The 27,417-nt window shown below is 43.0% G+C and overlaps 1 protein-coding gene across 4 annotated transcripts in view; it reads right to left on the bottom strand.

Moving 5' to 3' along the window:
• The window catches only part of SYTL5 (synaptotagmin like 5), a 293,010-nt gene that overhangs the window by 18,341 nt on the left and 247,252 nt on the right, over positions 1-27,417 (bottom strand). For all 4 annotated transcript variants that reach the window (XM_077480858.1, XM_077480859.1, XM_077480857.1 and 1 more), the window contains 6 exons: positions 27,186-27,364; positions 23,536-23,638; positions 14,661-14,822; positions 13,857-13,968; positions 13,551-13,680; positions 3,792-4,000 (listed from right to left, as the gene is read on the bottom strand). In XM_077480858.1, coding sequence (XP_077336984.1) covers positions 3,792-4,000; positions 13,551-13,680; positions 13,857-13,968; positions 14,661-14,822; positions 23,536-23,638; positions 27,186-27,364 — 895 coding nt within the window. The remainder of the gene's footprint in view (positions 1-3,791; positions 4,001-13,550; positions 13,681-13,856; positions 13,969-14,660; positions 14,823-23,535; positions 23,639-27,185; positions 27,365-27,417) is intronic.

The following is a 27,417-nucleotide window of genomic DNA, read 5'->3' as shown; positions in this document are numbered from 1 at the left end:
TCACTTTGCAATTGGATGTTGCACATTACAAGGAAAGCTCATCCATAGTTTAGTGAATGTGGTCAAATTTCTGACAAAAAAAATGACTAAGAAAAAAAAGAGCAACATTTTTGCTTGCACACTATGTGATGATGGAATTCAGCAAAGTTTCACTTCATTCAGTGAGCTCTGGGGGGAAATGTCCCTGTATAGTGGAACTTCCATTGCAAAGTAATGTACTGGTCATCGGAACTACCAGGAGTTTCCCGGTAGGCCGATGGCTCAGTGGGCCAGTCGGGTGCAGTCCTGGAGCCGCTCCCCTCTGGGTGATCACGATTTCACTCCTGTCAGGAATGGCAGCTGCAGTCACTTACCGGAGAGAGGATTAGGCTTTCTGCTCCCTCCAGCCTGTAGGGGGAGATAGACAGCCGGCAGACTTTCCTTCCTCTTTCCCCTTATAACTTGTCACCAGGGCAAAACTTTCGGGCCCTACCTTCTATACATTACCCTATTTATCGATGTATAACGCATGCCGGTGTATAACACACACCCCAAGTTTAGGAGGGAATTTTAAGGAAAAAAACTTTTAGGAGGGAAGATTAAGGAAAACTAACTAATTGTTTAAGAAACTTACATTTAAATGCCCATCAATGTAGCCTTATCAGTGTCCATCTGCAGCCTTGCCCATCCATCTGGAGCCTTGTCCAGTGTCATTGCAGCCTTGTCAGTGTAATTTGCAGCCTCGTCAGTGTAGCCTTGTCATTTGCAGCCTTGAAGTTTAAAAATGGTGCTGCCGAGATACAGAGTCGGCGGTTCTCGGGTCCTCTCGGCGATGTAACGACATATTCATTTGCTACGGAAATGACGTTCCGTCGCCACCATCTTGGTACACCCCACACTTGTCCACAGTAAGGATACACTAAGAAGGGGTAAAGTGGACATGTTGTTACACCCACCGGAGTTTTGCATTTTACATGTATTTATAACAGTAAAGTCAGTTTATATAGTGAAATACAGGACTTAGAACTCCGTCTGACTGCTTAGATCTTGAATTTTAAAAGCAGCGGCAACCCTGCTCATCTCACAGGTTTGCTAATCTGACAGAAGTTCGCTGCTTTTAACATTCAACATCTAAGTAGTCAGACGGTGTTGTAAGTACTGTATTTCACTATGTATTAACTTTAATGTTATAAATACGTCTAAAATGCAAAACTCCGGTGGGTGTAACAACATGTCCGCTTTACCCCTTCTTAGTGTATCCTTACTGTGGACGAGTGTGGGGTGTAGAAAGATGGTGATGGCGGAAGGTTACCTTTGTAACAAACTGTGATGGGTCGCCGAATATGTCGTCACAGTTACGCCCAGTCCCTGTATTATGTCCATCATATGGCGGGACTTGGCGTGACTGAACGGAGCGGAGCCAAGTACACTCAGCTATGTATATCGGTGGGGCCCATGGGTTTGAGCTCAGTCAAGCCCAATGGTAAGTCCGGCCCTGCTTGTCACTTATGACTGGAGAGAGGAACGAGATGCCTTCAGAATTGTCAGTACACGTGGGAGGGGGCTGCTGATGGGGACACTTTGATGTGAAGGGAGCTGCTGGTGATGGGGACACTGATGTGAAGGGAGCTGCTGGTGATGGGGACACTGATGTGAAGGGGGATGCTGGTGATGGGGACACTGATGTGAAGGGGGATGCTGGTGATGGGGACACTCTGATGTGAAGGGGGCTGCTGGTGAGGACACACTGATGTGACGGGGCTGCTGATGGGGACACACTGATGTGAAGGGGGCTGCTGATGGGGACACACTGATGTGAAGGGGGCTGCTGATGGGGACACACTGATGTGAAGGGGGCTGCTGATGGGGACACTCTGATGTGAAGGGGGCTGCTGGTGATGGGGACACTCTGATGTGAAGGGGGCTGCTGGTGATGGGGACACTCTGATGTGAAGGGGGCTGCTGGTGATGGGGACACTTTGATGTGAAGGGAGCTGCTGGTGATGGGGACACTGATGTGAAGGGGGCTGCTGGTGATGGGGACACTGATGTGAAGGGAGCTGCTGGTGATGGGGACACTGATGTGAAGGGGGCTGCTGGTGATGGGGACACTCTGATGTGAAGGGGGCTGCTGGTGAGGACACACTGATGTGACGGGCTGCTGATGAGGACACACTGATGTGACGGGGCTGCTGATGGGGACACACTGATGTGAAGGGGGCTGCTGATGGGGGACACACTGATGTGAAGGGGGCTGCTGATGGGGGACACACTGATGTGAAGGGGGCTGCTGATGGGGACACACTGATGTGAAGGGGACTGCTGATGGGGACACACTGATGTGAAGGGGGCTCCTGATGTGGACACTTTGATGGGAACACATTTATGTGAAGGGGGCTCCTGATGTGGACACTTTGATGGGAACACACTTATGTGAAGGGGGCTGCTGCTGATGGGGACACTCTGATGTGAAGGGAGCTGCTGGTGATGGGGACACTCTGATGTGAAGGGGGCTGCTGGTGATGGGGACACTCTGATGTGAAGGGGGCTCCTGGTGATGGGGACACTCTGATGTGAAGGGGGCTCCTGGTGATGGGGACACTCTGATGTGAAGGGGGCTGCTGGTGATGGGGACACTCTGATGTGAAGGGGGCTGCTCATGATGGGGACACTCTGATGTGAAGGGGGCTGCTCGTGATAGGGACACTCTGATGTGAAGGGGGCTGCTCGTGATAGGGACACTCTGATGTGAAGGGGGCTGCTGGTGATGGGGACACTGTGATGTGAAGGGGCTGCTGGTGATGGGGACACTCTAATGCAAAGGGGGCTGCTGATGGGGACACACTGATGTGAAGGGGGCTGCTGATGGGGACACACTGATGTGAAGGGGGCTGCTGGTGATGGAGATACACGAATGTGAAGGGGGCTGCTGGTGATGGGGACACACAGATGTGAAGGGGGCTGCTGGTGATGGGGACACACAGATGTGAAGGGGGCTGCTGGTGATGGGGACACACAGATGTGAAGGGGGCTGCTGGTGATGGGGACACACGGATGTGAAGGGGGCTGCTGGTGATGGGGACACGCTGATGTGAAGGGGGCTGCTGGTGATGGGGACACTCTGATGTGAAGGGGGACGCTGTTGGGGACAATCAAAATTAAAGTGGGCTGGTCATGATGAAATTCAGGACCAAATTTTTGTCCCAGTCCAGCCCTGATGTTGACCCCACTAGCTGCACATACCTCTATCCATATTTGCTTCCCCACTGCTCCACTTGACTATCAGGAATGTGTAGAAGGCCTGTCTCAGCTCCAATTCTCTCTCCACCCCATGTGATTGCATTGTGCATCCTTAGCAGCCTATAGTCTAACACCAGTACTGTCATGTGCCATGTGTCTAGAAGAATGAGTTACATGTTCTCTGCACACCCAGAAATGCTGGGAGAGCAAATGGAGCAGTGGGGGAACAAAGGAAAGGTTAGTATATGCATGGGCAAAGCATGGTTCCTTTAGGATTTTATCTCTTGCATAGCAGATGTACAGCTGTAGACATAGCAGTGCCTAGGCACACTCACATGCCACAATAGACAAAATGTAAGTTTTTCAGGGTAATGTTTAGACACAATTACCAAATCATTTCCAATTCAAAACTTTCCTTACAACATAGCAAATCTCCACTTTTCAGGGTCAGGTCTACTAATTATTCTGAAATCCCTGTTCAAGGAATGGACGCCGATCTATTCAATTACAAACAAGTTTCATCATATTATTTACTTGAAAAAAAAAAAATTGATGTATGACTGTTTACTCACCACTGCCACAACTCAAGCTGACTCCACCCAGAAACACATTGCTTGTCAAGGATTCCTTATCCCAAACAATCAGCTCCAGGCAGATGTTCTGCAAGTCATTGGGCTCTAGACTTGTGAAGGAGAACGTTTGGTTCCATTGAGGATTCACTGACTTTTTAATGATTGCAGTTTTGTGTTTTGTGGATTTGTTGTTTTCGGGTAATAGGCATCTAGAAGTTTAAAAATCAAATGTTAGTATAGAAAAATACGACCCACAATGAACCCCACATAATTTAAATATCTGTTAACATGCCACATTTAAAATGGGACAACAGCCAAACAGGTACATTCACAATATACATTGTGGGGCAGCTCCACTGCAAGAGATGATTATTCCCATTTAGATTGTAAGCGCTAACAAGCAGGGTGCTCTTGTTCCTCTTGTACAAAATTGTATTATAATTGTACTGTCTCCCTTCATTTTGTAAAGAGCTGCGCAAACTGTTGGTGCTATATACATTAAATCCTAAATAATAATAATAATATTTAGGCTGCTTTTCACACAGGCAGACCGCCACCTATCCACCTATCAGTTCTCTATGGAGGGAGGGGCAGATGTAAATGGGCCAACATCTGATCCTTTCCACTAAAAGCAGACGTTCCCCATCCATCTACGGATCGGATGTTAAATGGGCAGGGGGCCCATTTACCTACGACCACTTATAGAGGTCCAAAAAATTTGGTGGAGGGGGGATTACAGTGTGGGATTGTTTTTCAGGGATTGGGTTTGGCCCCTTGGTTCCAGTGAAGAAAACTCTTAAGGTGACCTTTGTGGGAACAGTTTGGGGATGGCCCCTTCTTGTTCCAACATGACTGCGCACCATTTCATGTGTGTGTAAAGGTAAGCGTCACAATACTTTTGGCCATATAGTGTATACATTGACAAAAGCTCACCCTAAATTGTATGTGAACCCCTAAACAAACTTCTCTTATTTGCTCTCTTTTGGTCTCATATATAGAATTGAACGCATTTTGTTATAGCCGTTCAAAAAGTAAATTCCCTGAGCTTACAAGCTCCAGTGCAAGCTGCAGTGTTATCTCAAGTAGTGTTACCAACCCTGTCCAATGCACCTCTGAAGTACAGAACATCTCTCTGCTATGTTATGGAAGAGTAGGAGATGTTCTGTAGTCATACAGTGATAACACTGATAGATACAGTACACTGAGTAGAGTCACCCTAGGATAGGATCACTAGGTGAAAATGAATGGGAAAAAAAGCCTAAATAAACAAAGCACAGCCACTATATCTAAAGGCTGGTAAACTGTAATACAATACATATTTGTTCTTGGATTTAGATCATTTAAAAAGTACATTTTAGCATAACTCTGCAGTTATACTAAGGTTTTTATAATGTATTTGACACATTTAATACAATACAAAAGGTGTGTGAGGCATAAAAATGATGCTGAGTATTAGTCATCAAAAAAGGAAAAAAATCAGTATGAGGCTCCTTTATATTCAAAGCACATAGCTGCAGTATTCCAAAAACAAAATTAGAGAAATATTTTATATCAAAACTTGCTGCAAAAACTCTTTAAACCTTGACGGAAACTGCTTATGATCTAAAAAACCTCTTGAATGCATCTGCACGAGGTAATAGGAAATCTGCAGAATCAGTCTGATGCCAATTTCACATTATTATGAAATCAGGGCTGGCACAAGGATTTTTGAAACCCTAGGCAAAACCTAAGTTTGCCCCCCCCGACTCTACCCCCTTTGCCTTGCCCATGTATCAGTGGATGAATTAATAACCCCCAGCATTGAGGTCAGTGGATGCATTAATAACCCCCAGCATTGATGTCAGTGGACACGTTAAAAAGACCCCCAGCATTGATGTCAGTGGAGGAATTAAAGACCCCCAGCATTGGTGGTCGGATGAGAGAGTGAGTGAGTGAGTGAGCGGACGCCCGGGCCTCGTCTCCCTCTGCTCCCTCGCTAGAAGCCTAGAGGCAATGCTCAACTTCGAGTAAGAAGCAACATATATCATGCCCGTTTTGTCTCTTCTTCTCCCGCAATAATCAGCGGTGGCTGCCTGAAGAGGAGTGGTGCCCGTGTTCCTGAGGCTGGCGGGGGAAGATCTCGCGGCGGGTCGAGCTATCGCGAGATCTCTCTACAGCGTCTTCCGTGGAGCAGCGCAGAGCAAACAGCGTCCCCGAAGGTCCCCGACGGTGACCGAAGGTTGCCGAGGGTAGCCGAGAGGACCCGAAGGGAAGCCACGCCGCTGGTTCGAGTCATCGCGAGATTGTACACGCAGCGCAGTGCGGCGGCGGGCGTTTTGAAACCTGCCTAAAGACCGGAGACCTCGGAAGCCGGAGCAACGAAGTGAAGCACTTCAGTAGCCTGTGGCAACGGCCCAGGCTAAGCGGTAACACGGGGCAACAAGGGGGGGGGGGGGTGAGGAGAGAGCAACATAAGTCAAAACGCAGGTGGCAAGGCTTATTTGGTATTTGGTATGAGCACTGGTAACAATCAAGTCTATATGCAGTTAACACCCCCCCTCCTCCCCCTTATCTGTTCCCTGACCAGCAAAACCCTAATTATTGGCTCGGATTGTTGAAGGTTGTTGAAGGTCGAAATAAGGATGCAAGGGATTAAAGGCACTGTATAATCCAGGCTACTTGGTATTACACGGCACCACATTGAACCAAGGTCTGTGATCACATTGACCCGGAGGCGGGTGAGCACTTGGACCAAGGGCGCTGCGTCATTTGCATTGTATTCCATCGAAACCACACAGAGACCAGAGAGACTTAAAGGCCCTACCTACCTTTGGTATACAATCTCTATATTACCACTATATTACTAGCTAAACCGCTTCTAGGGGAAGACCATGCTTAGTAAAAGGGCTACGGAGGACACACTACATAGTGACGGGAATTTAAAAACCCGCGCGGGCAAAGAAAAAGCTAGCCAGGCCTCTGCGGCAGCCGCTGCAAAACTCGAACGTTATGCTCATACAACTTCACCAACCAGGAAAGGACACCATCAGATAGCTGGGCAAGCAAGGTCACAAGGGGCGCCCTCGGATAGGAGAAGCATTAATCAACTAGCATCAAATCCTATCGCGTCACCTATCGGAAATAAAGTAAGTAATCCGGCGTTAGCAGAGGACACGGCAATACACAATGCAATAGGCCCAGCAATATCTCCATCAATAGGGGAAGGTGAACCTACGCTGCGTGATATATTGGCTGCAGTCAATGAATGTAAAGACTCTATCCATGGCCTGGATAATCAGCTAACCAGCATTAAGATGGACTTACACTCCATGGGTCAATTGTTGAGCAATACCGTGGAGAGAACCACAGTACTTGAGGAAAGACTAAGCACGATTGAGGACGAGTTTCATCCACTTCAGCAAAAAATAATTGGGCTACAGAAGCAGATTACTAGCCAGTCATTAAAAATAGATGAAATAGAGAATAGAAACCGCAGGAACAACATACGCCTGATTGGCCTACCAGAGGGGAGTGAGGGCTCTAACCCTATAGCCTTCTTGGAAAACTGGTTTAGAGAACTTCTGGGAGATGACTCTTTTTCAGCACTCTTTGCTATAGAAAGGGCACACAGAGTGCCAATTAGAGCTAGGCCACTAGAGGGCCGCACTAGGCCGCTGATACTGAAAATCGTGAACTACAATGATCGACTTATTTTGATGAGAAGGGTCAGAGAATTAAGGGACATTCTCTATAAGGGGACTAGAGTGTCATTCTACCCGGACTTTTCACCAGACCTACAGAAGCAGAGGGCAGAATTTATCCCTATTAAGCGAACCCTTCAAGAACACAATATACCTTATGCTTTGTTATACCCGGCCCGATTACGTATGACCGCCCTGGGTTCAACCCTTTTCTTTAGTACCCCAAATGAGGCGAGGCGGTGGCTCGAGGAACATAAAGGGGACCTTTAGTGTTCCCCAGCGTTATTGGGTTCGTCCAGCTGGGGATCCCTCTTGGTCCCCTCTTCCTCCTGCCTCTTCTTCCCCTCTTGTTTCTTTTTTTCTTTTTTTTTTTTTTTTTTTTTTCTTTCCTTCTTCGAGTTTAAGTTGTGATTTATAGGAAGTAGCAACTAATTAATAGGATTGAATGCACAAACAGAATCACAAGCGTAGTAGTGGTATTTTAATGCAATTTGGGATACTGTTATATGGAGAGTAAATATGAGATTGACATGAAGGAAAAATGACACTATATGTATATTATTATAAGCACAAATGGATTTATAGATTAGAGTCGGCGTATTTAGCAACTTAGGGGACACTAGGGACACTAATTAATTAATGTGATATTTATTAGATAGGTGGAGGCTATGTTTGGTCCCCCCCTTTCCCCTCTTTTTTTTTTTTTTTTTTTATTCCTCTTTGCGGTTTTAGGAGTTGGGCTTAACCGAACGATGGGTCTAGACTGTGCTGGGTAAATATTAGGGGCGGAAACAGATAAGACGGGTTTCTAGGTGCAATAGAGGGGTGGGGAGGCGGGGTTGGGCGCCCTGAGCTCCGGGGTGAATGTATAAGAGGGCCACGGTAGGAACCCCTAGGGGATGCCCTGATGGGAATAGGGGTGGGGGTAGGGGGGAGGGTGTTGGGTGGGCAGGGGTGGGAGGGGGGGAGGGGGGGATGGGGGGAACTTCGAGCACACGCTGTGGGTATGGGGGGCTGAGGGGGAATATGGGTGGGAGAGGGGAAGGGGCCTGTTGTGGGCCTCCCCTTCTCCCCCCCTGCCCCCAATTAACCTGGCAATCACCAAGGTTTATGAATAGTGTAAGCATTGTTTCATGGAATGTGAGGGGGCTGGGAGATTTAAAGAAAAGAGCAGCGGTCATGATCGAAACAGAGAGAGACGGCCCTGGTTTACTCTTTTTACAAGAGACACACTTAACCCCCAGCACAGCACTACAGTTAAACAATCGTAAATTCCAGTCTTATTACCACTCCTTCCATACATCTTATTCAAGAGGTGTGAGCGTTTTAGTTAGGAAGGGTACGGATTTCCTGTGTAAAGAGTCCTCTATTGATGAGGAGGGGAGATTTGTCTTTCTATATGGTCTCATGAGAGGGCAACACTATATTCTAGCCAACATTTACATCCCCCCGCCCTTTAAGCTGGAGGTTATGTATAAACTGTTGGTGTTTTGCCTGAATAAGCCGGGAGTCCCGTGGATAGTATTAGGCGACTTTAATGAAATACTAGATGGGAGCCTGGATAGGTTTCCCAAACCCGATGGGGCTAGAGCAGGGCGATTGCAGGGATTCTTGTCTGAAATAGGATTGTGCGACCTATGGCGAACACGACACCCTCAGGAGAGACAATACTCCTGCTTTTCTAGGACCTATCATACACTATCAAGAATTGACATGGCCTTGGGCAATAAAGAGGCAGCAGAGGTGGTACAGGAAATAGAATATGGGGCAAGGGGGGTTTCAGATCATTCCCCCCTGTCCATGACTGTGATCCTGGGAACCAGAATAGGCTCAGGGGAGTGGAGGATAAATCCTGGCTGGTTGGAGTTAATGGATGGTTCCTCCCCCTTCCTAGATAAGATAGGGGAATATATTCAAATAAACAAGGGCTCAGCTTCATCTGGAATGGTCTGGGACTCCCTAAAAGCCTATATTAGAGGCACACTAATTCAACAAATTGCAATAATTAAAAGGAAAGCCCGAGAACAGGAGTCAGTAATACGAAATAGAGTTGCTCTGGCGGAGAGGGCATATATAGAAGCTCCATCCCCTGTAAGTCAGAAGGTGTGGCTTGATAGCCAACAAGTCTATAAAATGTCCCTCTTAAAAAAATCAGAGAATAGGCAAATTTTTCAACGCCAGCACTATTTTGGCGAACGAGAGAGGGTGGGACGAGCCCTCTCCCTTTTGGTCCAAACCAATAGCTCGCCTACAATAGTTCAGGTGATTAAGTCACCAAATGGCGATCTCATTTCTAGCCCCCCTGCAATCATGGGAGTACTCCATGACTACTACAATGACTTATATAAATCAGCATCGCGGGGTCAAGGCAGCTCTGCCACTGACTTTTTACTCCAAGCAGCAATTCCAACACTATCAGAACAGGACAAATTGAGTCTTGATCTACCACTTACGCTGGAGGAGTTAAAAGAAGCAGTGGCCGCAATGCCTAATTATAAATCTCCAGGCCCAGATGGGTTGCCGGCAGAAATATACAAGCGCTACGGTGAAGTGCTACTGCCAGAACTCTTGGAAACATTGAACCATGCATTCGAGGTGGGTGAACTTCCCCCCTCGATGCTGGAAGCTAATATAATTCTAATACTCAAGGAGGGGAAGGATCAACAGGAGGTCTCATCATATCGGCCAATATCTCTGCTGTGCTCAGATATTAAAATCCTAGCCAAGGCCCTAGCAACCCGCCTAAATAAATACATCCACAAATTAATACACCCAGACCAGTCAGGTTTCATTCCGGGCAGGTCAACCAGCACTAACATCAGAAGAGTCTTCCTAAATATCCAAACTCCCAGGGACAACGATGGGTCAGGAGCCATCCTGGCCTTGGATGCGACTAAGGCTTTTGATAGCCTGGAATGGGACTATCTGTGGGGAGTGTTGGAGAGGTTTGGTTTTGGCCCTCATTTTATCCAATGGATAAAATTACTATACAATAGACCCAGGGCAAAAATTAAGATGGGAACTGAGTTTTCCGAGGTTTTCCAGCTGGAGAGAGGTACAAGACAGGGGTGCCCACTGTCTCCCCTCTTGTTTGTACTAGCCATGGAGCCCCTGGCTGTCCTGGCCAGATCAAGCCCGGACATCCGGGGATTCCAGCGCGGAGTAGAGGAAGATAAAATTGCCCTGTTCGCGGATGATGTCCTGTTCTTTATTGGAGACGTGGATTCAACCCTGAACAGGGTAGTGCAGATGATGGGGGAGTTTGGTCAACAATCTGGTCTCGTAATTAATTGGAGTAAATCAGCCCTTCTGCCGTTATCCAGATCTGGGGTCCAATGGGCGTCACCGACCGTTATTGGTCTAGAGATAGTGCCTAGACTGAAGTACCTAGACATTTGGATCTCGGGGGAAGTGAACCAATATCTTAACGAGAACTTAGTACCATTACTAACGAAACTGAAGCAGAAACTTAATAGGTGGTGTGGTCTCCCTCTCTCCGTGGCGGGACGCTGCAATTTAATAAAAATGATCTGGCAGCCCCAAATACTATATATCCTACATAATTCCCCAATCTGGATTAACCAGAAATGGTTCCAAAAAATGGATTCTCTTATTCGAGACCTAATTTGGAAAAAGGGGCATGCCCGGATCGGGCTTCAGACGATGCAGCTTCCCGTAGCGGAGGGAGGATTGGCCATACCCCACCTGAGAGCATATTTCTTAGCGGCACAACTCCAGCACTTAGAGGGGGCAGGGCTCCAAGAGGGAGGGTCGCCAAACCATAAATTGATGATGGTTGGGACACCCCACAAGTTATTGCTTGAAGCCTTGGAGGCTAACTCATTTGCCCATAGAGGCCCTATTAACATACTAATGAGGAAGGTGTGGCATAAGGTAAAACAAAGCATGGGATATGTGGGAGTAACTAACTATACGCCCTTATGGCATAACCGTTATCTATTCGAACTAAATAAAATAGATAGATCTCTAGAATGGGGCAGCCAGGGCATCAACAGGTTGGTGCAATTATACGAAGGGAATGTAATGAAAACCTTTGAAACTCTTAGACTGGAATTCGATGTCTCTAACAAGACGTTCTATAAATATCTACAGCTGAGGCATGGTATTCAAGCCCAATTTGGATCGCTTGAGATTGAAAGGACTGAAATCCCCCTGCTACAGGGACTCATGGACCATAGGCAAGTAAAAGGCCAGATCTCCAGATTTTATACAAAGATTAGGGCTAGGATCCTGAAGGGAGAGGGCCTAGATAAAAGCAGGAGGGGGTGGACAGGAGATGTGGGCCCGATTACCCAGGTACAATGGGACAAGATTCTTGCACAGGGGAGATTGGTCTCTATATCTCCATCGCAGCAGGTATCACATCTGTTTCTTATAAATAGGGTATATTACACTCCCCAGAAATTGTGGAAAATGGGTAGGAAACCCAGCGATAGCTGCCCCAGATGTGGGGCAACGGGGGACCTTCTTCATATGGTATGGAAATGCCCAAAACTGTATGGGTACTGGTTAGAAATAGTACTCAGAATAAACAAGATTTATAAGATCAACTTGAAATCAGAGGCTAGGATATGTCTATTGGGGATTTTTGAAGAGGATGGTATCCCCCCTCTAATCAAGTTACCTGTCCTGAGATGTCTGTACCAGGCCAGACGGCTGATAGCCATAAATTGGCAAGCCAAACACCCCCCAGCAATCGAACAATGGGTCAACACAATTAACGCCACCATTTGGTGTGAGAGAGCAACGTATATTAAACAAAACAATCTTAAAAAATTTGGAGCAATATGGAATCCTTGGCTGATCGACATGGGATATCCCGTAGGGGAGCCCACTGAGAGGGTGGGTTAGTGTATGCCTGATGGGCTGGGGGCGTCGGATCTCTATCTCCGGCTTCCCCGGTTCATTGCCTTGTGTCCCAATGAGTGCTTATTACACCCCAATCAGCCAACCATTATAGGAAGGGTTGGTATTAGCAGCGTGTGCTCGAAGAGGGAGGGGGGGGGGGGTTGGGGAGGGATTGAGGTGTAGGGCAAACCCGGCGTGAGTATGGGTACGCCCTCGCCATTGTATTATATATGTATGAAATGATGATCTCTGTGAAATGTGGGACATATTGTTATTTTGTACCGAAAAATTTTCTCAATAAAGATGAATTATTTAAAAAAAAAAAGACCCCCAGCATTGATGTCAGTGGACGCAAAAAAGACCCCCAGCTTTGATGTCAGTGGATGCAAAAAAGACTCCCAGCATGGATGTCAGTGGACGCATTAAAGACCCACGGCCCTCATGTCAGTTGACGTAATAAAACTCCCAGCATTGATGTCAGTGGATGCAATAAAACCACCAGCATTGATGTCAGTGGAGGCAATAAAACTCCCAGAATTGAGGTCAGTATTATTAACCCCCTCTCCCCACATTGGTGGTCAGTGGTATTGAGATTAAACCCCTTCCATGACCCCCAATGTGGGGGGGGGGGGGTTAAAAATACTGACATTACCACAAATGCAGAAGGGGAAGGTGGGTTAAAATGTCACTGTCATAAGGACAATGCAATGTGGGATATGAGGGGTAACTTTCACCGCCACCGACTCCCCCCATCCCCCACCTGCATAGGCGGATACAGCAATGTTAACCACTTCCTCACTCCCAGCCTGCTGCAGTCCCATTTCCATGCTGGGGGGTTCAGACGGGCTGTTCAGACATGTGGGCAGGTAAAGAAGCAGGCAATTCAGGCGGGTGGGATCTCGAAAGCTAGCCGCATCCCCATCTCACCCACACAACGTGAGCCGGGCTGAAGACCCAGTTCCGCAGCTGGAGAAAGGGGGGAGCAAAATATTCCCTCCAGCAGCCATTCCAACCTGCACTGTGCTGTTCGGAATGACAGGAAATCCCCTTTCCTTCTCAGGATGTACCTAACTCGCACAGCCGAGGAGGCACCAGTCGGGGCACCTCTGATGCCCCCTACTGATGTGCACTCTAGGCGGTCGCCTACCTTGCCCATTGGTAGCGCCGGCCTTGTATGAAACAATACGTTACAGAAAACATTTTGCCTTACCCTTTGACAAATGTGTCTGAAGTTCCCCCGGATTTCACTGCAGTTAGATTTTTGGCTTCCTTTATTAGTACCTCTAGTATTCCTCCAGTTGGCATGGGGATTTTCTTTGACCTTCTAAAACTTTTCTTTCCTGTAGAATACAAAAAAATGACAATAAACCATTCTGCTAGTTGTGTTTTTCCCATTCTTTGAAATAAAAAAGTGACAAACACAGCAAGATACTTAGCAGCTACTGTATAAAGTGGCTCCAAAAGCCAAGTAGGCTGACCAATAAACTACTGATGGTTAATTGGAGATATGACTTACCTACTGTCACTGGTTCCAGTGGAAGAGTGAGGTTTTTCTCAGGAGGAATGTAGCGTAACCCAACTGTGATTTCTCCTTTATACTGCAGGGTTACATCAGATGTCAAGTCCATCTAAGAGCAAAGTCAATGTTTCCATTATTTTGAACAATATACCGCATTTCCTTTCAACAATGCACAATATAAAATTTGTTCTGGAAAGATATTGAACATTTTTTCTTTGTTATAGAGACAAATATGATTTATTTTATTTTTTTAACAAATGAGATGAAGTTGTCAAAAGACAACTGTGCTATTTGCAGCTGCCATAGCTGGGGATGATAGAACCAATCAGCACAGGGATTGGGTCCCTTTGCTTGTAAAAGATCCTAGCAGGTAATTAAAAATTCATGTCACTGAGACTGCAGTTACAATTGTGCTTGCTTGTAAATTCATGCACCATACAAGAACCACTCTGCATTCTCTAAGCTCCCTCTGCTATGGTGATACCAGCTTGAATGCCTGGTGTAACAAGCTGGTTAGTTCACAGAAAGGGGGGGGGATGCTAAAACTCTTGAACCTGTATTAAAAACTCTACCCTTACATTTTCTCTGCCATCTTTGCCTTTGTGCAAGGTAAAATGGTGATGGTGTAAAAGAACAGAAGACTGTGGAACATACAGTGAATGTGACATTCACAGGTTGCTAATTGTTTCAAGTAATTAAAAACACATGCACCAGGAAAAATATTTGGTGTCACATTTCCCGATTTATACAATTGTCTCTAAATAATTTCTGTCAGTCAATTTATATAAAAATTAGACGGACCTTGGCTTGCAGTGTAAAGGTCTCATCTTCTTGGTTTTCAAAGTTCCTTGTGTCAAGAGGAATATTTACTTCTCCTAAAAAGCTGTTACGCCCAAACCGATCATTATGCCAGACAGATAACTGCAGAGTTCTGGTTTCCAGTTGAGTATGACTGATTACGTACTGTAAAATATATTAAAAAAATGCAAAGAAAAAGTAAAGAGTGTAAGGTTAATAAAAAAAAAGTACAGTGTACTAAGGTTCACAATTCTATAGTAGAAGTGATACAAGAATTTTGGTGAAATACAATCATAACTGAATATGGTTTAAAAATTGGATGTCTGTGATGAACCATTTTTCTTAGCAAGGTCATTCAACAAAGGGGAACTCCCCATGAATACACTTGTATAAATTTTGGGGTAGATTGTGGGGATTGATACTTAGACTGACAGGATGGGGCTACAAACATCAAACATAAAAACCTATTATGGCTTGTAAATTAAAAAAAAAAAATCCTAAGAATCTGATGTTGACTGCATCATTTCAGCAAGGTAGGGATCATGTTCACGTCACAATGTAGAAGGAGACGTCAACATGATCCATACCTGTTGATGATCTCTTGGTTGGATTTCGCTCTCTCTACTGCTCGTTTTTATCCATGATGCTGAAAGTGCATATTTTTAGCTCAATAAATCCTTTTCGTTATATAATACGCAATGAGTCTTCCCTATGTTTAAACCCCACACATACACCAAGTGGAGAGCTTTGAGCGAGTCCAGATTGAAGTGTGCAGGGCTGGGAAGCTAATCAGGAGGCTGCTTGATTGATCCATTGCAGAGGTCAGATTACACATTGGAGGAATCCATACATCTGGTCGCCTAATGAGTATCATGATCTCCTATAATTCAGAGATCGTGGCTATCTGGTAAGAGGCACATTTCATTTTATATCTGGAACACGGATTGAATATTATCCTAGTGGAAGTGGTTCACTTGATTTTTTGCAGCAAGATTTGAACAATAATTTAAAATGAATACACAAGGACACTTATTGTGTGATAATTGTCTTTAACATTTGTGTCATTAAATTGGCATAAGTACATGGTGAAATATTTTGTGTTGAGTCACAATATTCTATTTTGTTGGTTTACACAAGATGAGACTATCAATTTGTCAAACTCCAAAAAGAAGATCCTTTCACCCAACAGGTGAATATATGGGTTGCCAGAAAACAGAAGCACCACTTGCTGTGAGAAAATAATTGTCTGATATGGTCAAATTTAGGCAAACCAGGCAACAATTTCTCAGCTATGGTTAATAGAAGGCACCCTTGGCTGATAAATCTCAGGGGAAAGATCAATTGATTTGTTTAGAAACCATTGTCTAATTGCTACTGTTCTCCTGAAATTAACTGTTGCTGGAGGTGTCTGTCTCTGTTCCTTCCATTTTCCCTTTTTTTTTGCCAAAATTGCTTAAATCGCCTCTTGTAACTTTTCTGTCTGAGGTCTGTGGCTGTGTTTAGCTCTTGTATTTGTTCCCAACAACTGATTTATAAGCAGTGGTGTCAGGCAGCTTCTGGTAAATTTGCACATGTAAAGTTTAACATCCATTAGCTGTAGTTAAGCTATATTAACTTGGATGACTTTGAAAATCAATGTTGGCTGTTGCAGTTTAATGACTCGGCTCCTCTCAGAGACATTTGCTGTTTGTGCTTCTAATAAATTTCAATGAAGACAAACTAATGTTTTTTATAGTGATAAAATGTAATCTCCATTTGTAACGCACCAGTAAATTTCACTGCTGGTACATATTTGCACCTGCAGATTTTTATGTTTTACAAAATGGAACATAAATTGGAAACTCTAGGTGCATCGGAGATATTGTATTGAGAAGTCCAAGTTTATTCATCAGCGTAGACAACATTTCATGAAAGGATATGTTTACCCAGAACACAATATTACAAGTACATTTTCTTCTGTTATTAGTAAATACATACAATAAAATTCCACTGGCTGGATTAAACCACAAGAAGTCACATTTCAGGCAGAGCTGACATTATATTCCTATGGCCAAACTAGAAAGAATTAGACATCTATCACCAATACAGGTCAGAGTGAAGTCATTACACACTGGTTGGCTATACACTGGCAGTTGTGGTCATGTATACCTGCATTAGCTATTTGAATATGATATTTATATTTGATATATGAACACAGTTGGACCTAACTACCTGTGCCTGGGTTTGTAATCTGCTGAGTTAGCATGGTGCCCTCAGGGATGCCCTTGTTGGTTCTGGTATTGGCAGTGTCCAACAAGCTGTTTTGTTCACAGAACTGGAAGGACTAAATAAAAAAGGGGGACAAAATAAGGGACAGAGGGGCATTGGGACTTTGTATGAAAGGACTAAATATCCCAGGAGGTAAGCAACTTCATATTTGCTGCAACCACCATGTCAGAGACCAATAATCTTTCCACAGTCAAAGTTATTTAGATGCATATGTATTATTCTAATGCATTTTTAAACAATTGAAGCTTTTGACAATACGAGTATGGTTTATGCAGCCACATAACGTGCTGTTGTGATATTTGTGATTGCAAGCAGGTTTACCAAAAAAAGTGTATGAATGTTAAAACCAGGGCCAGATTCCTGCATCGGATACATAGGCTGTGGCCTAGGGCGAAAAGTTCACCAGGGACAACACCAAGCTAGATACAAAGCCAATAACAGACTCAGTATTATGCTCCTCTTGTTACCATTGCTATCTTGCTGACCCATCCACCAGTGCCATTAGCATGCCATCTGGGTACAGATAGTTTGTCAGCTGTGGGCCCATACACCTAAAATGGAATGAATAGAAGTATTATTCTGTCCACCTGTAGGCAAACTGAGGCTGAGCTGGCAAGCAGCACCTTTATGTCTTTCCTTTTATCTGCCCCTTATATCTGAATAAACTTACCTAAACCATCACTCCTTATATCTAGCTTGTCCTATTTGAAGTTAGTAAAGCCCAATTACGCTAAAACACCCCCACCATTTAAAAATAAGTCTAGAACACACTTCCTGGAGGTAAATCATCAAACTGCTCTGAGCTGAGAGAAGAATGATGCAGAGAAGAAGACTCCTCTAATACCATCCCAGGAATATAAGGAGGAGGCCACCAAGACATCATGTGACCTGACTAAAAACAACACTAAAACAGACAGTGCTGTGCTTTGGCCTAGGCCAACATGGCCCAGGCCTAGAGCGGCACTTTGCGGTGGGTAGCAAAAAAGCCACGGCGTACTCACTTTTGTTGCCAGCGGTTTAGACATTAATGGTTGTGTGTTGAGTTATTTTGAGGGGACAGCAAATTTACACTGTTATACAAGCTGTACACTCACTACTTTGCTACAATGTAAAGTGTAATTTCTTCAGTGTTGTCACATGAAAAGATATAATAAAATATTTACAAAAATGTGAGGGGTGTACTCACTTTCTTGAGATACTGTGTATATATACATTATATATATATATATATATATATATATATACACACACACATATATATATATATATATATACACACACACACACACACACACACTTTTTTTTTTTATCTCTGCCTGTGGTGTGTGCATTTCAATCTAAAAAGAAAGATTTATGTAGTACACAACATTATTAAGTAAGCTCCCAAATTATTATATTTTTGGTCACTTTTAAAATCTCACTTCCCAAGTGGGTCTGTGTTTTTTTCTACACAACATTATAAGTAACCAGCACTGATCTTTGCTTAAGAATCACAGCATGTGCTTTATTTTTCAGAAACTACTTGAATTTGCCCGATAGTTGCTAGGTTACATTAAAAATGCCAGTGATGGTTTGTGCACTGATGAATTTGTATATAGAAATATTAGAAAGCTGTGCTAATGCTTTTCTAAATCTAGAGAAAAGAATGGAAACTGCAGCTGGGCAGTGAATAGAAAATGTAAATCTACAGTACTTTCTTCTATATTGTCTCATTTAATGGTCCAGGCTGAGAGAGTAATCTGAACCATTATTTGTGAGTGACAGTTATACAAACGAAGAGAGACGTTGCCAAAGTCACGTAAAAGCACTTCTGCCTATTAACACTATTGTCTGAGAACCTTTTGCTTGTGTGATGAGAGTCCAGTAAAATGAACAGGCAAAGACATGTATGGGAGTTCTCCCAGGATTTTTGCATCATCTTACTATATTATAGTGCTGGTATTCCGGTTGTGTTTTTAAAAAGGTTTTTGCTATTCTTTGAGGATTTTTGAAAACCATCTAAGTAGGCAGTTGATTTTTTGCCTCTAGAAAACATTTTTTACAGTTGATAAAACTATCTTTATTTAGACAGTACTGAATAGGATAATACTAATAATGATACAGCAAAATGTACTGTAAGCTTAAAATAAGCTTGTCACTAAGCTTAAGCTATTCATGCTGAGTAGATCATAAAAATGTCAAAATGATCAATCAAGACAGATATACAAACAGATTAATATGCAGTATGTGAATGTTGACTTTTCTTGTAAGGATTCATCTTGGCTCCTCTCCTAACCTCCCTACTGATCCCTTACAGCAGTCCTGACCTCAGTCCTCAATTACCTCAACAGGCCATGATTTAAGGAAATTCCCAAGGATCCCCCCCTCCAAAAAAATATATAAAAAGCTGTAACAAACACCAAACCACTAACATTAATTTAAACCACCTATGTTACGGAAATCCTGAAAACATGACATGTTAGGGGTACTTAAGGGTTGAAGTTGGGAACCACTGCTTTACGACGATAAGCAGTTTTACTGACCAATATGGAGGCACAAGAGAAGGAAAAGGCAGAATCAGACTATGACATGGATAGGGAAAGTCAAAATGGACTTTTATCTTCTACTGTCTATGCTTCTGGATCAAAAAATCATTTTGATGTTGTCAGGTGCTGGATCGACTGCTGATGACACTGTGGTTCCCAGAGCTGAAGTGTAAAGTCCCAATGTCTCACAGTAGCCTGCAGATTCCAGCTGGGTGGGTATTTATCCTCTCTTCTCTCTCTTTGGACCGTTTTGTCGGATATTCCGACTGTGTGTGGTCTCCATCGCACTGTTTCCGTCGGAATATCCGATGGTCCAACTTTTCCAACTTGCCGGTAAAATTTTCCGACAAAATGCTCCGATCGGACATACTCCGATCATGTGTAGCCTACTCCGACGGACAAAGTGCCACGCATGCTCAGATCAAATTCCTAGACCAAAGCTATTGGCTACTAGCCTGAACGTAGTCCCGTCGTAACGAAATAACGTCATTACGTTATGTACAATCGGATTTTCCGACAACTTTGTCTGACTGTGTGTATGCAACAGTTTCGGACAAAATCTGTCGGACAAAATCCAACGGATTTGGTTGTCAGAATGTCCGACCGTGTGTACAAGGGCTAAGTGTTTTGTATTGTGTGCCAAACATCCTGGTCCTGTTTCTATACCTGTTATAATTATCCCTCTGCATCTTATGCCCTGTACACATGACCAGTTTTCCCGTCAGAATAAACTCTGAAATTTTTTCCGATGGAATTCTGCTGAAACTGTCTTACATACACAGGATCACACCAAAGTCCAACCGTCAAGAACGTGGTGACGTACAACGGGACTAGAAAAAGAAAGTTCAATAGCCAGTAGCCAATGGCTTTTGTCTCGTACTTGCTTCAGAGCATGTGTAGTTTTTGGTCCGTCGGAAACAGCATACAGACGAGCGGTTTTCCCGACAGGAATTGGTTCCATCGGAAATATTTAGAACATGTTCTATTTCTAGGTCTGTCAGAATTTAATGTAAAAAGTCAGATGGGGCATACACATGATTGGAATATACAATGGAAAGCTCCCGTCTGACTTTTTCTGTCGGAACATTCCGCTCGTGTTTATGCGGCATTAGCGTTTCTCTCGTACTTGATCCCTGCTTCTGTCCCCTTCCTGACCTGTCCCTCTGGCTGTTCCTTGCACCACCCATCTGACCCTGCCTTATCTGATCTCTCCACTTGCTTGTATAAACAATGTCATCATTTGTAAGTAGGTTTCATTTGTCACGTGTGTTTTACTATTGCTTGTATATTGTCTGTGGTGTTAGATGATTTTGCTGTGTTATTAATAAATCTTACTATAACTGCACTTTGTTTGGGTCCAGTCTCCTTTATACAGCTACACATGTCTGCTTACCTCTGCTTTTGCTAAATATCAGCAATTGGTATCCTAACAGACATGCAGGTTTCACTGAAGGTAAACCCTGCTTTTTGTTCCTCACATGCTTAGATTGAATTGGCAAGTTTTTGATAGGTTTCCTTTGAAGAATACCTAAATGCGCAGCCTCAACACTATACAGATTGCTGCAACAGTGGAGGCTAGTGTAGGTAGCTATTGCAAAAACGTCATTAGAAGATGTTGCAAAATGTGGTGAAAGGGGCTCTTTAACATGCAATGACCACTTAAAATAGAACTATATATAAAAATGATTGAACTACAAAAAAAATAGAACTAAAGGCAAAACATTTTGGATAGATTAGGAAAGAATTTTAACCCGCCAGAGTTTTTTTTTTTGGCCGCCTATGTCCCATTGGGGAGATTTACCTTCACTTCCTGTCACACAGCTAAAACAGGAAGTGAGAGGAAATCCCTGCAAATTCAGGGAATCCCTTGGGGCCTCCCAGGTCACTTGAACTACTGTCCCCTTTGAATGATTTCCCCGCTATGACTTTTCTGGGGACAACTCAAAATTCTTTTACTTTCCATGAAAATGGTAACCAAGACAAATGGAGAGGGACAACAATATAAACCTAATGTGTGTTGTAATCCATCTCCACTCTATCCACTTCCACTCTATACTTTAAATCAACGCTAGAGTCATTGACAACAGGGTCATCGATTTCAGGATACTCGTGTAAGAACAATTAAACCGTTTCTGATTCCTGGTTATGAGTTATTACATTAAATAAGACAGCTCATGTCTATAGCCCACTATACAGAATATTGACTAAATCTAGCCACATGGTGACCACAAGTTTATCCTGGGAACTCAGACTCCAGCTTAGAGACTGAAAGAAGGAATCAGCTATCAGATCAAATGCTGGACTAAAACTTGCATCCACTTGCATCTTTTAAACGCAGCATCGCTGATCAGAATTACTTATCGCCATCTACTAAGTAGCTTATTCATTGTATTTCTGTATACTTCATATACTGATTATTTGTATCTGTATTTGTTTTTTCTTAATAGTTTCACCCACGGTTTTATTACTAAAGCTTCAAAATTACACCAAGTCTAGATTACAGAATAGGAGGGTTTAGCTGCATGTCAAGCTACACACAGGGAAACATGTAGTGAAGACAGAACGTTTACCATTTTTTCTGTTTACCTAATCCCATTTTCATCTACCCAGTAGCTACTGATTTGAAGCAGGATAACATGTACTGGCTTGCTGTGGCTGTATTCTTCTACATGAGTGGTCGGGAACCCCTCGGGGATCGAATGATGATTTGCCAGGGGTCACCAAATCCTGGGCTGTTCCTGAAGCCGGCACCGCTTGCCCAGACTTTTTGCGGCTGTCCCTGAAGCCTGTGGCTGCCCAGCTGGGCTGTTTAAGTGTGAAAGTGGCCACTCATTCAGTTCACGGCATGGCTGGGGGGCAGAGATAGAGGTCAGCTGATGGGAGAGACTACCTCAGCCTGGGTTCCCATCAGGCCAAACCCCAATATGTTTTGCTTTGTCCTTTGGAGCTTAAACATAGGGACCACTGGATGTGCAGATACATGTTAACAGCAGTGACTCTTTTCAGCTCATCACTCAGGAGAACAGCTGACAAAAAATTGAACATCTGGGATCCTGGCTGTAGCTATTCATGGTATATTTGCCATTTAGAACATATGAATGAGATCTAAATCCTGGTTAAAACGCAAGTTTTTTTTTTTAATTCAACGCAGCGGGCTGAGCGAAAAAAAAAAAAAAATAGGGAGCTTAGGAGGAGCTCGCAGTACTAATGAGTATATTACCACACCACAACTATGTGCATTGTGTTCTATTCAGTGGGGGTATCATTTTTGCTGCACTGCTATGCAAAGCCTCATGGCCCCACTCTGCTGTCATATGTTTTTACTGTACCTACCCCAACATAAAAGTGTAAATGATGCCTTTGAGTTTGAAAGACCTGACTCCCCCAAAATGTATCTACGGCCCTGCCACCAGCACTGTCACTCATCCCAACTTCCTGCTAGAACTGCCACTTATCCCATTCCCTCCAATAAGGAGTAAGAGAAGGAATAAAAATACATGGAAGGGAAAGGAAAAAGAGGGGGAGGGACAAAGAAAAAGGGAGAGAAAGAATAAGAAAGAAACAAAGATGGCTAGAGAGAGGGGTGGGGAAAAAAAAAAAGAAATTGGGATAGAGAGATAAAAGGGAAAGAAAGGAGAACAAAAGAGAAAGAGTGGTACATCCTAAAATGTACCATAAGGGATTTTAATACTGTACGAGTTTGGAAGGGACTCGAAGAGCGCTAAAATGTCCGTGGTTTAGGGGCGCAAATTTCTTGTCTTGCCTTGGGTGCTGACAACCCATGCTACCAAAATAATTTTACTGTTAGGGGTCCCCACAACTTGGGACATTTTATCAAGGGGTCACAGCACTAGAAAGGTTGAGAGCCACTACTACAAAAAAAAAGCACTGGCAGTGAGAAAACCTTTATCTGCATCCATATGTCCATTCTACTAGACATCCCATGTAGGTGTGCTGGCCAGGAGCATATAGAAGAGTCAGTCATCCTGATTGGAGAAGAATTCTAGAACACCTCTCAACATGAGCTAGTTGAGGAAATTAAAGCAGGAACTGCAGGCATAAAGAAAAGAAGAACGCATTTGTACCTTTAGAACTTCATTGAACTCTGGATTAGTTGTATTCGTTTTAATTTTTGTCTTCCTCTTACTTTGCCGTGATTTGTCTGGAAGTAGATAGGACTTAACATACCTGGAAAAGTGAAATTAAATAAAACATAAATAAACTTACATTTAGAAAAGTAAACTTTACAATTCAAACCTGGCATCAACTCCTCTGGTGAACATGGAAACCTGATCTGGCGATGCTTCTATTGCTTTTGGTGGACACATTTCCACCAATTAAAAAAAAATTGGGACAATCTCAACAAATATTAAACTGTTAGCAAATAGTCCTTCCATTGCAACACACCATAGTAAAACATTACCCCCTCAATCAATTATAGACAGCTAAAGCGGTTTCTGCTTCCTCAGGCTAGTCCTTTTGTACGATCCTATTCATCTCTCATGGGTAGAACACCATGCTCTGCTCTTCTGCATAAACCAGTCAATTAGCTCAACTGTCATCTGGTTTCAACTCAGCAAAATATTTGTAAAGTTATTTATACAACCAACAGTCAAATTTGCAGAGTCAAGAAACATTCACTGACACCAACATCCATTTTTAATGAAAAAATGATGCTTACTGTAGCATCCAATGTATTTATAATCCAATCAAAGTCACAGACACTGCGCATACTCCAGACATGTTTTGAAGTGGATGATTACACATTACAGTGAAAAGCAAAAATTCCCCTAATGAGACCCACTGCTCAAAATGCTGAACCTGTGGTTTTTATGATCGCAAAAGTGACCTAGCAAAAGTTTTCATATTCTATATGATCATACTTTTTTGATTAGCAGTATAACGTTTATAATAATAGCATTGAGTGTCACATGGAGTACCGTACAGCATACAAAACAGGTCAGTATAGACCAGTGTTTCTCAATCTTTTTCCAGACAGGGTGCCCTTGAAAAGTATTTTTAGTCTTGGGGCACACCTGTACAAAGCTCGAATCACGTTCCCGTGCGTCGCAGAGTGCATGCAAAATAGCACTTATTCCTGACACACAGACAAATGCTCTACTCTTTAGGGTTGCCATTAATTCATAATGGTACCCAAAACACTGGGAAATGCATTTTTTTTTGGTGCAGTGCATTTTTTTTTTTTTTAAAGGGTGAGGGACTTCTTTCCTTGCATTGCTGCAGGTGGGGCAGCCCTTTAAAATGAATGGGCTGCCCTACATGCAGCACACAGTCACACAGATGTGAACCATGGGCTTGTCCACATCTGAGGTTGGAGGGTGGTAAAACCAGGTGGTTGAGCTTTTTTTTACCACCCCCAACTGCTCTCCCTTTAGCTGTATACACATTGTGGCTGCAGCTGGAAGTATACCCCCAGGTGAATAGGGCTGCACTGCAACCAGCCCACGACTGTGTGCACTGCATGCGGTTGCGGTGTGGTAATGCTGCATTTAGGGGATTAAAACAGGTGGTGAGGAGGCAACATATTGCCTCCTTACCACCTCTCAAATGTCTCTGAAAAGTGAGCATGGATTGCTTTACAGAGGAGCGTCAGTCCTTGCTGCTATTACGAAGAAGCTCAGAAAAAAAAAGTTCTGATCCTACAGGAATAGGGGCTAAATGGTACATGGAGAGGGAAGAACTACAGGGCCCTGATTTGAACAGTAGAGTGCTCCACATAGAGATATTTTAAATTTTGGAACAAATGTAAAAAAGAACTCTCCAATCCCTTTACTAGCACATCTTTTCCCTAGACTTAAATCTGCTTATTTTTCCCTGATTAATTTTCAATAGTGGATAAAGAATAAATGAACTAAGCCATCAGACTTCTATAATGGTGATACTTTTATCTCTTTTAAATACATTTCAGGAGTTAAAGGGAGCCCCTATCTCAGAACACCACAATTACCTTCAAATTTGATCCTTCTATGAAACCCACTTTGCCAAACCATCAGGTTGGATTTACACCAGTCCGGTGCAAATTCCAGCTCCGTTCTCTGCGCGAATAGAAAACGCAGCTGTTCAGTGCTTCCTCTCTGTTGCGAATCAGCTGAGCAGGGAGAGATGTAGTGAGGAGGGGGAGAGAATGTCTGTTCACAATGGAATGCATCTGCGAATCAGATGTGTTGCCATAGAAGACTATGTGCCTGCAATTCGCACCACACTGCCTAGAAAACACACTTTTTTGGGCAATGTGGAGTGCGAATGCAACGCACATATATGAACCAGACTGATTGAAAGTAATAGATTTTAAAATATTCTAGGAATTGTATAAGCTGCATCCAATTTGCATAGGTGGGAACCCAGCCTTAAAATCTCCACCGACCATTTACGAACATATATGTTTTAAGTACCCAAGAGAGAAAGGTCTTATATCAACTATGTATAATGCTCTTAACACCTCTACCCCTTCCGATAAACTACCATATATGCTCAAATGGGAATCTGAAATAAACACACAGTTGACCATTACAGAATGGTCTATTATGGGGGTCAACCTATGCAAATATACTAAATCAGATAGCAGTGAAACTTTCCACCAGATGGTATTACACACCTTCTCATCTAAATGTAATCTACCCAGAAGTCTTTCCAAACTGCTTTAGGGGTTATCCAGTTCCAGGGATGTTTCTCCACATATTTTGGGAGTGTGAACAGTTATCTCCTGCATGAAAGGACGTTTTTTTTCCTTATCAATAGTCTTGCAGGTAAAAACATTACCCACCTTAACTGTTTGCTATTTCATAGTGTTCCAGATATACACCCACCTTTGCTACAATTAATCCACACAATATGTGTCGCCACACACTGGACAATCGCATACCATTGGACATCTAGAGTTGTACCCTTTTCACAAGCATTAGCAAGAATAGAAGATATTAAGATAATGGAGACTATTTTCCAATCAATAATATTAATAATATAAGAAAGCCAATGGAATCCTTGGTTTATTTTCAAGACGTCAATTAATGCATAGATTTCAAACAAATACCTCCATATGACTGTACCCTAATGTTTTTGATTTTTATAAAGTTTTTCTTTGCTTCCATTATTTTATCTTCTTTTATTTATTATTCTTTTGTTGTTTTCCTTCTATAACAATAGTTATTTAAAGTGACACTGTTATTATGCCACATAAGATAGCCGTCTGTTTATAAGAACACACATTTTCATTGTATCCCTAGTTAATATTATTATACAGGCTTTATATAGTGCCAACAGTTTGCGCAGCGCTTAACAAACTAAAGGCTGACATTACAGTTACATTACAATTTGATACGAGAGGAATCAGAGGGCCCTGCTCATTAGAGCTTACAATCTAAAAGTAGTCGACTACTTCTTATATGTACCGTATGTTCCATTATTGTTGCTTCAAATATTTGTAAAGCCCCATGCACACTATTAGATTTTCTGCTGATTTTTTCCTTCAGATTTACCAAAACCATATAATATGAGGTCAAACCTTAGGAGTTTTAACGTGTATGCAATCAGGCAGGCCCTTGCATTACATGGTTTCGGTAAATCTGAAGGAAAAAAAATCAGCAGAAAATCTGATAGCGTGTATGGGGCTTAAGAAAACCTTTTTTTCCAATAAAAAAAAGTTTGTATTCAATAAAAAAATATTTAAAATTTGACTACAGTATATCATATGAAATTAAAAACATTTTATGCTTACGGGTCTGTTCGATTCTTCTTCTCATCAGCAATTGCTAGATTATTACAGCTTTTCACCAGAACATTCAAAGCGCCAGTTTTATAGCTGTAACTAAGATTGAGTACAAGGTCTCCAGAGACTTTTGCATTATCATAGTCCCAACCTTCACTGTAGACACTTGTCATGCTATTAAGACTTGTCTGCAAAAAGAGAAGGGAGAAAAAAAAAAATATTCCATGAAGTGATCCAGTAT

Source organism: Lithobates pipiens, unplaced genomic scaffold (genome assembly GCF_037356315.1).
Source record: "Lithobates pipiens isolate NorthernLeopardFrog02 unplaced genomic scaffold, aLitPip1_a1.2 Scaffold_16, whole genome shotgun sequence".
In the NCBI taxonomy this organism is placed as follows: domain Eukaryota; kingdom Metazoa; phylum Chordata; class Amphibia; order Anura; family Ranidae; genus Lithobates; species Lithobates pipiens.
This window is presented reverse-complemented; position numbering and strand designations above follow the sequence as displayed.